This window comes from Dasypus novemcinctus, chromosome 7 (genome assembly GCF_030445035.2).
Source record: "Dasypus novemcinctus isolate mDasNov1 chromosome 7, mDasNov1.1.hap2, whole genome shotgun sequence".
Lineage (NCBI taxonomy): Eukaryota > Metazoa > Chordata > Mammalia > Cingulata > Dasypodidae > Dasypus > Dasypus novemcinctus.
The window spans coordinates 12,904,046-12,919,956 of record NC_080679.1 but is presented as its reverse complement, the minus strand read 5'-3'; the positions used below and the strand labels follow the sequence as shown (position 1 = coordinate 12,919,956).

Sequence of the window (15,911 nt, the reverse complement as noted above, 5' to 3'; positions counted from 1 at the left end):
GATTTTAGCTTTTAAGTGGAGAATTTATTTATTTCTAATGCTTTGATATTGTAAACAACACTGCTTATATTTACACCTTTGTATACTTTTCTTTTACCCTAGGATCAATTCCTATAAGTAGAATGGATGAGTCAGAGACATAGCAACTTTGAAGCTTTTTGATACATTTTGCCAAATTGCCATGTGGTAAAATTATGCCAGTTTGTACCAATGTCTGGTATGCTAATTGCTTATTTTTCTTTTTCATTTTATTTTTTAATGGAAAAGGAGGCAGTGGAAAGTCTCATAAGGCTTACTTCTACTCGGGAGCTTATTTTCAACCCTACCCTTAGAAGTTTGAAGTAAAGTTACCCACCTCCCCAGCCCGGATGAGATTTTTTTTTTTTTTTTTTTTTTTTGTTACCAGGGATTGAACCCAGGATCTCATACATGTGAAGCAGGTGCTCAACCACTAAGCTATACCCATTCCATTTTTTAAATATTTTTAAGGTATCAGTTAAAAACAAAATTGTTATTAGCAGTGTATGTGGATTAATTTGCCTAGACCTTTTGGCAGTTATCCACCTTGGAGTTTTGATTCTAAAAAGTTCTTCCAAGCCCAGATTCTTATCCTTGTGTCTCCAAACTCTCACTTAATATGGCTACTTCGAAGAAGGTGAGTTAATTTTCAAAAGCCACAAGGAAAAAAAAACTAATACAAACTTAAACAAAAATTTATACATCTCAACCAGACAAGTCATGAGCTACATCATTTTCCAGTTGAATGAGTGGGTTTGTTATAAGGGACACTGTTTTTTCACATGTTTCTTTTCATGACCATCTGTTACAAAGCACTTGGCTGTTGTTAATAAAGCAGTCCATGAAACATAACAGAGACGGACTGGCCCATACAAGTTTAGCTTCTGAGTCTCCAAATACCACATTCAACTGACAAAACCTTACCAGACAATTCAGTCTATTAACAAAATATTGATGTCATCCCATTTGTAAATCAACAACTTAGATATTGGAATGAGGGTATCAAAGAAGTTTGAGGCCCTCCCAAAGCCCTTAAATATAGGCTAAGTTGGTAAGAGGTACCTATGGGAAGTTCCAACTCCAAAGGCAATAGTTAGCATAGCATTGAGTGGAACAGAGAGTCATGGGAGTGAGTCAGTGGCTTGGAGAATGAGGAGGAATGTGAGCATTCAGGCTTTAGTTTAGGTTGAGTAGAGACAACAATGTCCAGAGTGAGCATAGATAGGAGGCAAAAAAAAACTAGAAGAGTTTTATTTGCAATTTGAGATCTTAAGAAATGGATCTCAGCAGTCATGTGGCCCAGCACACTTAGTTACCAACTGGTCCAATTTATAACTGGTAAATTGCCCAGGAGGGACTGGAAGTGAGGGCCAATTTTCTAACTTAGGGGCCCTTCACCTTTCACACGTAGATTGAGAGGTCAGCCTTGGAACTAAGGAGGAATGCCTATTATCTGTGAAGAGAAGGCAAAATTAAGAGGATTGTTTGCCTTTTCAGATTTTAAAAAATGGTTGCAAAAAGAGGATCCTTCATCCAGCTTCCCCAAATGTTATCATCTTACATAACGTTAGGATAGTGATCAAAATAAGGAAAATAACATTGATAAAATACTAATCTATGGGCCTTTCCCACATTTCATTCAGTTGCCCCACTAATGTCTTTTTTCTGGACCAATATCCAGTTCAGGACAACATTGCATTTAGTTGTCATGTCTCCTCAGTTTCTTTTGACTGGGGCAGTTCTTCAGCCTTCCTTTGACTTTAATAAACAGGATACTCTTGAAAAGTACTGACTAGTTATTTTGAAGACTGTTCCTTAATTTGGATTTGGCTGGTGTTTCCTCATGATTCATTCAGATTATGCGTTTTTGGCAAAAATATTAATACCACAGAATTAATGTTGTGCCTGTTTATTACATCATATCAGTAGGCACAAAATGACAATATATCGCATTACCAGTGATGTTCTCATTGATCACTTGGTTAGGGTGATGTTTCTACTGTAAAACTACCATTTTTCCTTTTGTCATTGCTAAATATCTTGGAGCAAGTGGGCATCTTTTTTAAAGCTTCCCTGGTGATTGTAGCGCTTTGCCAGGTTTGAGACAGTGAATTGACAGAGAGACAGAGATGCATTAAGGTGGAGCATGTTTTAGTTAAGTGATCTTACCTCAGTATGGAAGAAGTGAAGCTAAATGCTCAGATATGGCATAGAGAAAGAAAGATGAAAGTTTCTTGAGGGAAGTGGAGAGGTTTTGAAATATTTGCTGCAAGGTGTTCTAGTTAGAAATCAACCCAATATGGAGGCTATTTCCTAGCTGGATTGAAGGCACTTAGCATGAATTTGTAGTGAAACCAGTATACCCAAGTTCCCCAGCTTTTTCTTCAGTATTCAGAACCCTGGAGCTGAAGAAGAGAAAGTTACCAATAAAAAACATCCAGGGTTTTTTAGGGGAAGTCAGCATGTGCCAGACCACTGGGAAAGATACCACACACTGATTGGCTTAACAACAAGAATTTATTGTCTCTCGTTTTGGAGGCTAGAAGTCCAAAATCAAGGTGTTGCCAACCAAGAGCATTCTTTCTTCCTGAAGACTACATTTTGGTGCTGGTTCATGTACTCCTAGGGGTTCCTTGGCTTTGCATCTTTGCCTCCCATTGTGTGGTGATCTCTCTCTCTCTTTCTCTTTGTGCCTGCATTTCTGGTTTCTGTTGACTTTCAGTTTTTTGTTTTGTTTTGTTTTTTTGTCTGTGTGGCCTTCTCTGATTGTGTCCAGATTTCTTCTCCTTATAAAGGACTCCATTAATACGGATTAAAGTCTACCCTGATTCAGTTGGGCCATACCTGAACTAAAAATAAATTTGCAAAAGGTCCTATTTATAAATGGATTCACACCCACTGGGATGTGGATTAAGATTAAGAATATGTCTTGGGGTATATAAATCAGTCTATAACAGGGAGCAAGGAGACTTACAGCTACAACATGGCAGCAGTGAAACTTGCTTATGTGAAATGTGATGATTTCAGCAGAATGAAGGAGTACAGTGTTTGGAGAACCGACCTGTAAGTGTGAATAGCTTACTCAGAATGGGGCTGGGGAGGTGGTAGATAAGGAGGATGTGGTCAGAGACAAAGAACATTGACATAATGCAGGCAGGCAGAGCTGGGGTTTGGGTGTGGTCATCAGTGCACACTGATAAAGAGAACCAAGTTGAATCTAAACCAGGACAATCAAGTGTACCTGTTCCATGTATGGCTTCTTCATTCAAGAAATATTTGCTGAATGAATCTCAGCTAAATGATTGCCGTTTCTGGTGAAAGACTTCTTAAACTCTTCTGGTCATCCTTTCATAATAATGTAAACTTGTTTATTTTCCCTTTTTCTTTCTTTCTTTTTTTTTTTAAAAAAGCTTTTTTGTCCATGTAATAGGACAGAAATCACAAATAGTTGAGATATTTCAGTTAATGACTTTTAGTTACATGCATAAGAATTTAATCTTTCCTTTAACACAACTGATAATAAAGTTGGTAAATTTTAGTTTTTCTTGTGGTATTTATTATCTTGCGTAGATGGTAATCGTGGAAATGCCTAGGAAAGCCAGCTGAGGGGTTGAAAGTCTCTTATCCACCAGTGCCATCATCTGCTTCTGCATAGTTGAGAGTATGCATCATACCTGTTAAACTTCATTCCATTCTTTAGGTTTGTGCTTGGCATTGTTGGTGGCACTGTTTTTTAGGGTGTGGTTGGTAGACCTACCTACATCAGAATCACCATGTACATCAAATCATTTATTTGTTAGAGATGAATCTTAAAAATTTGAGGTGGAGAGAGGTTTTGTAGAGAGGGGTAAAAGAGAAGAAAGAGAAACGGAAATAAGAAGGAAAACCAATTAGTACTAACATAGTGAACATTTTGATCTATTTCCTTTATCTCATTGCCTCCTTTAAAAAATTTATTTTGGGTGTGTAAAGTTGCAGGTTTACAGAAAAATCATGCATAAGTACAGAGTTCCTATTTACCACTCTATTAACACCTTGCATTAGTGTGGTACATTTGTTAAAGTTCATAAAAAAATGCTTTTATAATTGTACTATTAACTATAGTCAATCATTTATAGTAGGGTTCACTATTAGTGTTACACAGTCCTATGTTTGTTTTTTGAATTTTTATTCCAGTAACATATATACTACCTAAAATTCCCCCTTTTAACCACATTCAAATATATAATTTAGTGCTGTTAATTATGTTCAGAATAGTGTGCTACCATCACCACCGTCCATTACCAAAACTTAATCATCAACCCATAGTAACTCTGTACAGTTTAAGCATTAACTTATGATTCCCTGTGCCCACTTTGGCCCTTGCCAAATTATCTTCCAGTTTCTAACTCTTACGAATTTGCGTATTCTAATAACTTCATATCAGTGAGCTTGTATAACATCTGTCCTTGGGTGTCTGGCTTATTTCATGCAACATGATGTTTTCAGGGTTCATTCATCCATGTTGTCACATGTATCAGAACTTCATTCTTTTTTACAACTCAATAGTATTCCATTGTATGTATATTCCACATTGTGTTTATCCAATTTATTATCAGTTAATGGACATTTGGATTACTTCCACCTTTTGGCTATAGTAAATTTAGCTCCTATTAACATTGGTATGAAAATAGCCGTTTGAGTTCCTGCTTTCACTTCTTTTGTTTTTTTTTTTTTTTTAGTATTTATTTATTTAATTCCCCTCCCCTCACCCGGTTGTCTGTTTTCTGTGTCTTTTTGCTGCGTCTTGTTTCTTTGTCCGCTTCTGTTGTCATCAGCGGCACGGGAAGTGTGGGTGGCGCCATTCCTCGGCAGGCAGGCTGCTCCCTCCTTCGCGCTGGGCGGCTCTCCTTATGGGTGCACTCCCTGCACGTGGGGCTCCCCTACGCGGGGGATACCCCTGTGTAGCAGGGCACTCCTTGCGCGCATCAGCACTGCGCTTGGGCCAGCTCCACACGGGTCAAGGAGGCCCGGGGCTTGAACCGCGGACCTCCCATGTGGTAGACAGACGCCCTAACCACTGGGCCAAAGTCCATTTCCCTTTTGGGTATAGACCTAGACATGGGATTGCTGGGTCATATGGTAATTTTATGCATAACTTCCTGAAAAACTACCACACTGTCTTCCCTGGTGGCTGGCACTATTTTACATTCCCACCAGTGACGCAGGAGGGTTCCTACCTTTCCACATCCTCTCCAACACTTGTAATTTTCTGCTTTTTTTCTTTTAAATAGTAGCCATTTTTAGTGCATGCGAAATGGTATTTCATTGTGGTTTTGTTTTTTGTTTTTCTTTAAAGATTTATTTATCCCCCCCTCCCATTGTCTGCTCTCTGTCCATTCACTGTGCGTTCTTCTGTGTCTGCTTGTATTCTCATCAGGCGGCACTGGAGATCTGTTTCTCTCTTTGTTGCGTCGTCTTGCTGCGTCAGCTCTCCATGTGCATGGCACCACTCCTGCGCAGGCTGAGGTTTCTCATGGAGCAGCTCTCCTTGCTCAGGGGCCACTCCTTGCACGGGGGGCACCCTTATGCAGGGACATCCCTGCATGGGGTGGCACTTCTTGTGTGCAGAAGCACTGCGCATGGACCAACTCACCACACAAACCAGGAGGCCCTGGGTATCGAACCCTTGGACCTCCTACATGGTAGGCAGATGCCCCATATGTTGAGCCACATCTGCTTCCCTCATTGTGGTTTTGGTTTTCATTTCCCTGATATCTAATGATGTTGAGCATCTTTTCACATGCTTTCTGACCATTTGTATGTCTTCTTTGGAGAAATATCTATTCACATCTTTTGCCCATTTTTTAATTGGGTTGTTTGTCTTTTTTTTCTTGAGTTACAGGATTTCTTTATATATTCTGGATATTAAGTCCTTATTGGATATGTGATTTCCAAATATTTCCAATTGTATAGGTTATCTTTTTACTTTCTTGATAAAGTCCTTTGATATACAACAGCTTTTAATTTTGATGAGATCCCATTTATCTATGTTTTTCTTTTGTTGCTTGTGCTTTGGGTGTAATGTCTAAGAATCCATTGCCTAGCACAAGACCCTAAAGATGCTTTCTTACATTTTTCCCCAGGAGATTTATAATTCTGGTTCTTATACTTAAGTCTTTGAGCCATTTTGAGTTGATTTTTTGTGGTGAGTTTTAAAATTGGGATGTGTGTGTCTTTCAACTGTTCTTTTTCAAGATGGCTTTGGCTATTTAGAGCCCATTACCCTTCCATATAAATTGAATGATTGGCTTTTCCATTTCTGCAAAGATGGATTTTGGAGTTTTGATTGGGATTTCTTTGAATCTGTAAATCGCTTTGGGTAGAATTGACATCTTACCAATATTTAGTATTCCAATGCATGATCATGGAATGTCCTTCTATCTATTTAGGTTGTCTTCGATATCTTTCATTAATGTCTTGTACTTTTCTGTGAACAAATTCTTTACATCCTTTGTTAGATTTATTCCTAGGTGTTTGATCAACTTTTAATTGCTATTGTAAATGATTTTTTTTTCTTGATTTCTTCTTGATTGCTTGTGTATAAAAGCACTGCTGCTTTTTAGGTAGTTTTATTATTTCCAGTAGCTTTGTTGTGGATTTATATATACAGGCTCATGCCATCTGCAAATTGGGAACGTTTTCTTCTCCCTTTCCAGTTTGAATGCCTATTATTTCTTTATCTTGTCTAATTGCTCTAGCTAGAACTTCTGGTACAATGTTGAGTAACAGTGGTGACAGTGGGCATTCTTGTCCCGTTCCTGATCCTTGAGGGAAAGCTTTCATTCTATAACCATTAAATATGTTAGTTACCAGTTTTTCATATGCGGCTCTTACCATGTTGTGGAAGTTTCCTTCTGTTCCTAGTTTCCTGTGTGTTTTTATCAATAAAGGGTGCTGAATTTTTTCAAATGCCTTTTCTGCATCAGTTGAAATCAAATGATCAAATAATCATGTGTTTTTTCTTCCTTCATTCTGTTAATATGATATATTACATTAATTTTCTTATGTTGAACCAGCCTTGCATACCAGAGATAAATCCCACTTGGTCCTGGTGTATAATTCCATTGACATGCTGCTGTTGAATTCAGTCTGCTAGTATTTTGTTGAAGATTTTCCCATCTGTCCTCATAAGGAATATTGGTTTGTAGTTTTCTTTTCTTGTGATATCTTTATTTGGCTTTGGTATAAGAGTGTTGTTGGCCTCATAGAATGAGTTATGGAGTGTTCACTGCTCTTTAATTTTTTGAAAGAGTTTAAATAAGGTGTTAATTCTTCTTGTAACGTTTGGTAAAATTCCCCTGTGAAGCCATCTGGTCCTGGACTTTTCTTCGTTGGGAGATTTTTGATTACTAATTCAATCTCTTTACTAGTAACTTGTTTGTTATAATCTATTTCTTCTTGAGTCAGTTTGGGTGGTTTGTGTGTTTCTAGGAATCTGTTTTATCTAGGTTTTTCAGTTCATTGGTGTATACTTTTTCATGGTATTCTCTTATAGTCCTTTTTATTTCTATGGAGCTGGTAGTAATGTCCTCCTTTTCGTTTCTGATTTTAGGTATTTTTTTGTCAGCCTAGCTAAAAGTTTGTCAATTTTATTGATCCTTTCAAAGAACCCACTTTTTTGTTTGTCTCAATTGTTTTTATTTTCTATATCCTTTATCTCTGCTCTAATCTTGGTTTTCTTTTGCTTGCTTTGGTTTTAGTTCTTTTTTCTAGATACTATAGTTTTGAGATAAGCTCTCTTTTTGAGAGCTTCTTTTTTAATGTAAGCATTTAGAGCTCTAAATTTTCCTTAGCACTGCCTTTGCTGCATCCCTTAAGTCCCCTGCCCCTTTTTTTTCTTTTTTAAACAAAAGTAAAATGTAGATTGTAACACATTCAAACAAGTCTGAAATAGAGCTAATAAAAAGCAAAAGTAGCCTCTTTCCTTCTCCCAAAGACAGCAAGTATTCTGATTTCTGGATGAGATCACAGGAGGTAGATTGTAAATTCAGCCCAAGGCAAATGACAATCAAACTTTTTCAAAGCCCCTAAATTGCCAACAGAACAATATACATACAGGCATACTGTGACTCAAAATTCCCACCCCAGCTAGTATTTCCTCCAGCAGTAAAACATATTGCTCTTTCTTCAGTTGAGACAGATGCTGGCTTTCACTCGTATCAGCTTGAAGATACGTCGGTGCTATGAGCATTATGTACACTTGGAGACCCAGCCCCTGGGCATGTGCCCATTAAGTAAAATGGTTCACCACTGTAACTCTTTGTCAGGTACGCATTTGGCAGTGATTCATTAGTTGGCCTCCTTTTGAAGGGCATTTAGTTTGTTCGCTTATCAGGTGATTTGTTTCTTTGTCTCTTCTTAGAGGGAAGTCTATCTTGTTCAGTATTGGACAGGGATTTTGATTTTTTGCTTGTTAAAATCTTAATTCTCGTATTTTCTCTTTTCCTTTGCCAGTGGCCTAAAAGTTTAGATCAGTTAGTAGTCATGCTATAAAATGATCCAGCAGCCTTGGGGAAGTTAAGAGAAGAGAGGCAGAGTTGGGTGTGTTTCTTTCCACATGTGTTGTGGTTGTCAGGAGTAAACTGGGTAGGTAACTGTCCTATTCTTTTTCTGGCCAGAGTTAAGGGTTGTTGCATGATGATGCTTCTAACAAATGTCTTTCTGAGTCTCTGTTGAGATTTCTTCTCCTCAGCTTTCTTGATATGATATTACATGGTTGTCCTTCCTTCAGGTCCCTGAATCTACACTACACTTTTTATGAGTTCTTTTACTTTATAGTGTGAATACAGCTTTCCCTACAACCAATTTTAATTTGAATTTCACCTGGATTTTAAATCCCAGTGATCAAGCATGCTGATTCATCAAACATTATGGAGCCACTTGCAAGCACTGCTCCTAATGCAGCAGAAGGAAAGAGATGTGAATTTAGAAACCAGAAAAACAAATAAAATTATACACAACTATGAAAAACGCTGTGAGGAAGAACATGCTTTAGGGAGTGTATGATAGGATTTACCAAGAAAGACTTACCGAAGAAGTAGTCATTGAGCTGAACAATGAGAAAGAGTAGGAGTTGTTGGAGGTGGGTCAGGGCCTGAGTGCAGAGAACATCCTAGAAATAGGAAACCATGTGTGTGGGGACCCTGAAAGACTACTGTGTCTCCAGAGCATTGGGGTGTAGTTAGCTCAGGAGGAATTTTAGTGCAATAAGGCTAAAAAGGTAGGGCCAGATCATGCAGGTTTTGTAGGCCATGTCAGGAAGGCATTTTCTTTATCCTATGAGCAATGGGTAACCTTTGAAGGGCTTTAAACATGAAGAATGTCTTCTTCATAAGATGATTCACATTGTGATGTGGAGAATGTTTGGAGGGAGCATAAAATGGATGCAAGAAAACTATTCAATAGGCTGTTTAGTATTCCAAGCAGGAGGTCGTAGGAACTTTGACTTGAGTGATGATGGTAGAGAGGAAGATAAATGATGGATTTAAGAGTCTTGGTAATGAATTAGACTGGGGAGGAAGGAGTAAGAAGAGTTGAGGGTGAGCCTTGTGTTTCTGACGTGCATAACGGTAGCATTCCCTAAAATAGGAAATAGAGGAAAAATACTAGGCAGTGGAGCAAGGTCATGAGTTCTGTTTTAGATGTGTTAGGTTTGAGATACAGTGTGCCATCCAAGTGGAAACATTTCAAGTAAGCAGTTGGATATACTAGTGTGGGCCTCAGAGAACAGAACTTTTATATTTTATATTTGCTTACATGTTTGCCATCTCCAGGGCTCTTCATTTCTTTGTGAATATATAGATCTTCCTCTTAAATCACCTTCTTTCTGCCTGTAAGAGTTTCTTAATCATTTCCTATAATGCAGGTTTTTTTCCAGCTTCTCTGTGTCTTTACGTCTTTATGTTTTCTGTGTCTTTATTTTGCCTTCATTTTTTAAAAAAAAATTTTTTTCCTGGGTGTAGAATTCTAAGGTGACAGGTTTGGTTGTTTTTTTTTCCCCTGTCAGCACTTTAAAGTTGTTCATCCACCATCTTTTGGCTTGCGTCAAGACGTCTGCTGTCATTCTTTGATTTTTAGTATGTAGTACGTTTTCCTTCTTCACTGGCTACTTTTAAGATTTTCTCTTTATCACAGAATTAAGCAGTTTGATGATTACATGTCTTAATGTAGTTTTCTTCCTGTTTCTTCTGCTTTGAAATTTTTTGAACCTCCTGATTCTGTGAGATTAGTTTCCATTAATTTTGGAAACTTTCCACCCAAATAAAATATTCTTCAAATATTTTGTCTGTCTTTCCCCCTCCTTCAGGGACTGCAGTTGCACATATATTAAACGTCTTAAAATCCCTTAGTTCACTGATGCACGTGCACTCTTTCTCTGATTTTGGATCGTTTTTATTGCTTTGTCTTCAAGTTTATTAATCTTCTGCAGTGTTTAATCTTAATCCTGTCCAGTGTAATTTTCATCTCAGACATTGTAATTTTTATTTCTAAATGCTTTTTTTCTACCTTCTTGAACATACTGAATATAATTCTACTAACTACTTTAAAGTCCTTTTTCTATTATGTGTGTCATTTCTAGGGCTGTTTCTGCTGATTTGTCGATGGATATTTCCCCTCATCATTGGTCATGTTTCCCAGTTTTGATCCTTTCCAGGCTTGCTTTTAAGCTTTGTTGGGCAGTACCAGAGCAGATTTAGTCTAGGGTTAATTTTGTCTTCTGAGGTAAAATTCTTCTGACTACTCTGATGCCCTGTAACTATGAAGTTTTCCTTTTAGGCTGATGGGAACAAAAACTATCCCCAGGCCTGTATGAGTGCCATGGTTCTGTTTCTCCTAATCCTTCCAGGTGGTTCTTTTCCCTGGCCTCGGGTCTTTCCTTCCAGGCATAACTGAGGCTGGAAGTGGGACTGTGCTGGTTGCCCATACTCATTCTGTGCAGTTTCTCCTCTCTGGTACTCTGTCCTGTGAACTTTAATAATCTTGGCCCCCCCGGATTCCCCACATGGTCCTTCAACTCATGGAGACCACTGATTCTGCCTGGCTTCCCCCTCCCTGTGTTGGGGCCTGAAGTCCAATTTTTAAAAGTTAGTGCTTCACTCCTTTTATCCTACTTTTTAGTGTTTTGTTTTTGTTTTTGTTTTTGTTTTTGGTGGGGGCAGGTACAGGGGTTAATCTGGCCCCTGTTCCTCTAACTTGGCCTGAAATGGAAGATCTTAGTAACTTGTTTTTCAGAGACTTTTTGTTTATTGCTGACATCTTAGCTTTGCAATAGCTTTTTAGCTTCACTTTTTACCATCTCTCCTTTATCCCCTCTACTACTTTCCTCTGTCATATTCTGTGCTTCTTCATCTCCTTCATCCCTGGATCATGCCATTCCTTTACCCCTAAATAACTTTCCCCCAATATTTGCTTGTCGATCCATTCGCAGGACAGGCTCAGCTGCCTCTTCCATGATATTCCCAACCCCACCCGCCACCCATTTGAGGATGAATTGCACTCCCTCGTGTAAACTTTTCTCCCTGTTGTTTCTACCATATGTAAACATTTTTCAGTGTGTACATGCTAGCCTTTCCTGTTGAGCATGTTTGTCTGTCTTCTATGTGTACATGGGCATTGTTCATTTCCTGGGGACAGGGGTGGAGCTTGCTCACCTTTGGGTCTTGTGCATGTCTCCATAGGTTTATAATATATGAAGGAAGGTATTTTAATAGATAGAGGCATGTTATGTTTCTTAAAATGAATTGTTTTTCTCCCCTCTCCCAATATCTCCCCCTCCCCACCCCAAATCAGGCTACAGAAGAAGTTTCAAAAAATCTGGTTGCCATGAAAGAAATCCTATATGGCACGAATGAAAAAGAGCCACAGACAGAAGCAGTGGCACAACTTGCTCAAGAACTATACAACAGTGGGCTCCTGAGTACGCTGGTAGCTGATTTACAGCTCATCGACTTTGAGGTAAGAAATCCATTGCTTATTTTCAAAACCACCACCATATGCATAGTTCTTTTCCATCTGTTCTCTCCTTTGAAATATCTTAAGATTCCTCTCAGGCTCTTGACTGTCCAGTTACATCTACTCATTGTACCTGTTGAGAATTCATTATAGTAGAGATTATAAACTTCTGCCTCACACGTGTGTTTTGTTGTTTAGCAGTGTTTTTCAATTTTTGAATTAAAAAATTACACATTTAATAGGAAATTTTATAACACAATTCTGAATTTCTGATTTTTCTTAAAGAAGAATTTGACTCTGGCAATGTTTAGACTTTAGTCCTCTGTGGCCCTCAGCTGGAGCAGAGCAGCAACTGCCCCTTGACACAGAGCACCCACACTTGGGTTTGCTGCAGATGGTATGGCTAGCTTTTCTCTCTCAGAGCCTGCTGTACCCATTTGCATTTCCTGCCCAGCCCTGGTAGGCATTTGAGATTATCGCCTAAGCTTACACAGCTGAACCATGCCACGTCAAATATTTAGTGGATTTAACAGTGGGAATACTAATGGTCCTCACTGCTAGTGTGAATAAAGGAATTGCTCCATCTGGGCAGCAAATATGGTAATAGAAATTTCCGGCTTGGTTGTGGGCAATCTTTTCTTTGACTCTTTCTTCATCATGGATGCGCTTTGTTTTATCAGCTTTGTGTTTTATCAGCCTGAGTGATTGGATGTCTGTGCAGGTGCCAGAAAGACAGGTGCATTTTTCAGGGGAGAAAATGACAAATGTGTTACCAGATTAAATTTGGGGAAGGGAAATAAGGGTATGGTTGGTAGTTTACTTGAATATAGTGTTGATCATTTTTATGGAGCAAGAAAATAATTTATTTCTATCCTACTGAAGAGCAAATAGTACTAGAAGATTTCCATTTATATAGCTGATTTCATGTATTTTTAATAGTGTATCAAATTCCAACAATTTTATTTCCTGTGGGAAATGGGGGATGGGCTAGTCTCTCTTTTATTAGCTTCTACCCACCCTGCCCCCCAACCTGGACACTGAGTTTTATAGTCATTTGGAACTGGGAGACATCAATTTAAAAGAATGTATGTCCTTGAGACTGATTCTTAGGAATTGCCATGCCTGCTCATAACCTCGCACAGGACCCAGGATGATCTCTCTGCATGTGCTTTAGTCTGGGGTTTCACTCACTCTCCTGTGGGCTTGACACCATCATAACTAGTGGCCATTCTGAAACATCTCTTGGAGTTCAGTTAATTTCTCATTAATTTATTAATTGCACATGATTGTAAATGTCCATCTATTTGTTGAGTACAGTACAGTGGTATAATTCTGAGCTCTGAACTCGGCTGCATCATGTGATTCTTAGTATCTTCATTATTAATATATATAATGTATTTCTTAAGTAGACCTTGTTTAATAGGGGAATATGTCTACTTCCAATTAAAGCCAAGCTTCTTATATAATTCCTTCATTTTTACTATACTTGCAGAGTAGAATTTACCCCTTTTGTCACTATGAAAGGAAAGCATATGTATTCTTTACAACATAAGCATCCTATATGAAGCTGCTTTGTCCATTTGGGTGAGATTCCGATACCTGTATATTGTAAGCATATAGCAATGTTTTGCTTTTTCATATATGAGTCAAAATGATTGGAAGTGTTGAAAGGTTAAAATTGTGGAATGTAGTGGGATTTCACTTTATCAACACATTGTTCACATTGAAAATAGTAAACTAGTAAAAAATTTGGAGTTATAAATAAATAAGAAAATGTCAATGTCTGTGAACATTTTAAAGTCAGATGTACAGTCCTAGCAATATAACTATACAATGCCTTCGAGTTTATTTGGGGGGAGGGGAGTCGAGTGGGCATCTTGATGTTTAGTCAGGTAAATATTTTAATGATTGTGTTCCTAATAGGGCAAAAAAGACGTGGCTCAAATTTTCAACAATATTCTCAGAAGACAAATTGGTACAAGAACTCCTACTGTTGAATACATCTGCACCCAACAGAATATTTTGTTCATGTTATTGAAAGGGTATGTACAATGTAATAAAAATTTATGTTCTTAGATGAGAAGTAAAACAAAAGATTGCCTTGATCAAAAACAGGATGGTGAATGTGGGGAAAGCTTTTTCTCTGGAGTTTGATCAGCTCATTTTCCTATATAATTTGAACATACTTCCCTCCTTAAAATTCAACCTTTGAGCTTAATTAAATTTGAAAATGCCCTATGAATGGGAGTTTAAAATTAGGTACATGTGAGCCTTAAAATTCACAAGTCATACATGACTGAAAGGAAAAATTAGTGTCCATGGCCTTATTTCTGTTTTCTGAGAGTTAAAAAAAGCTGAATTGTATTAAACTGTCAGTTAAATCATGTATTTAAGACATATTCTTTGGATATATATGCCCACTGTAAGGCAATAAAAGCTGCCATATAAATGGAGCACGATGCCAGCTAGGTTAGCTTTATTAAGGTAAGTCAACAAAGTACATGTTTTGATACAGTAGCCTTTGCTTTTTTACCTGTGTGTGTCCATTCACTAACCCACTTAATTTGGTAATTCACAGTGCATCTTCCTGGAATTACTGCTGGACTAAGCAGGCATTTATGTTTGGGTAGTCTGTCAGTTTAAAAAACAAACAAAGGCAAAAAAGCCTAAAAATTAAAACTTAAAAAAAAAAAAAAGTCCTCTTCTCTCTCATCACTGAGCCTCCCTGCCTGGCAAGGTAACCTCATGTTGTTCCACACCAGAGTTGTTTGCCAGCTCTGGGTATGGTGTATATCTATTTGTCTCAGCATTTATTTGTGTTGTTCTGTTAAATTGATGTGCAAGTGTGTTATTGGCATGGCGGTTGGCGTGAATCGACTTGCTCTCCTACCCACTAGCTTTATAGCTTGCCTCACTCTTAATTCATCTCTCTGTGGCTTAACACTTTCTCCAAGTTCAAACTTGTTCAGACAAAGTGTGAGTCAGTGCATGTGTTGCATGCCAGCATTCTCTTCTTTTTTCCTATTCCTAACCGTCCATGTGGCTTCTTCAGATGTTGTCATACAAAAGTTTTGGCATCTCATTTTGTTGTATCAATCCAGAATTGCATGTGTAAACATTTAATGAGTAGTCTGAAATTTATGAAATTTTGGTACTGTAGAGCAGCTTCTAGATGCCTTGTATATTTTTAAAGATAATACTTCCCTGTTCCATAGAAACCAGTCAACTGGTTAGTCAACTCTGCCTAAGCTTTCACTTTAGAATAGCCAGGGGTATGATGTGAACATTGTTAAACATCATGTTAAGTAAGACTTTTGAGGTACTATTTAAAGAAAAAGGTTTAAGCTTTCATCTGAGCTAGCCAGAGCAGAAACCTCAGCCAGGGAGGAGAGGAGGCATATGGAAAATGCAACTGGTGTTGGGATCCAACCCCCACTCCACCCCCACCCTTTCTAGCCTTTATCATGGAAATTATAATTAAAACTAGAAGAACCAATATGATAAATCCCTTTTGTCTTGTCACCCAACTTCAACAATTACTAATAATCTGTCATTCTTATTTCATCTATTCCTTGCTTTTAACTCCTTACACATAATATCACCTCAGTATGCATTCTTAATACACAGTGCATTAGAGGGTTCAAGAAAAAAATACACAGTCACAGTACCATTTACTACCCTAATAGTACCTAATGCTCAATTTTCTGATTTCCTTGATTTTCACAAAAATGTCATTTTATGTTAGTTTGTTTAAAGCAGAGTCCATAAACTGGATTTGGTTGATAAAGCTCTTCATTCTCTTTTAAAATCTGTAGTAGTTCCTGTCCACCTTTTTCCCACTGATTTATGTCATTTATTTGTTGAAGCAACTGCATCAGTTATTATGCAGAAAAATCCTA

At 37.9% G+C, this 15,911-nt stretch overlaps 1 protein-coding gene across 3 annotated transcripts in view; it reads left to right on the top strand.

Annotated features, from left to right (window-relative positions):
* The window catches only part of CAB39 (calcium binding protein 39), a 92,050-nt gene that overhangs the window by 52,237 nt on the left and 23,902 nt on the right, over window positions 1-15,911 (top strand). For all 3 annotated transcript variants that reach the window (XM_004482485.4, XM_012521191.4, XM_023585770.3), the window contains exons 3-4: window positions 11,851-12,015; window positions 13,936-14,054. In XM_004482485.4, coding sequence (XP_004482542.1) covers window positions 11,851-12,015; window positions 13,936-14,054 — 284 coding nt within the window. The remainder of the gene's footprint in view (window positions 1-11,850; window positions 12,016-13,935; window positions 14,055-15,911) is intronic.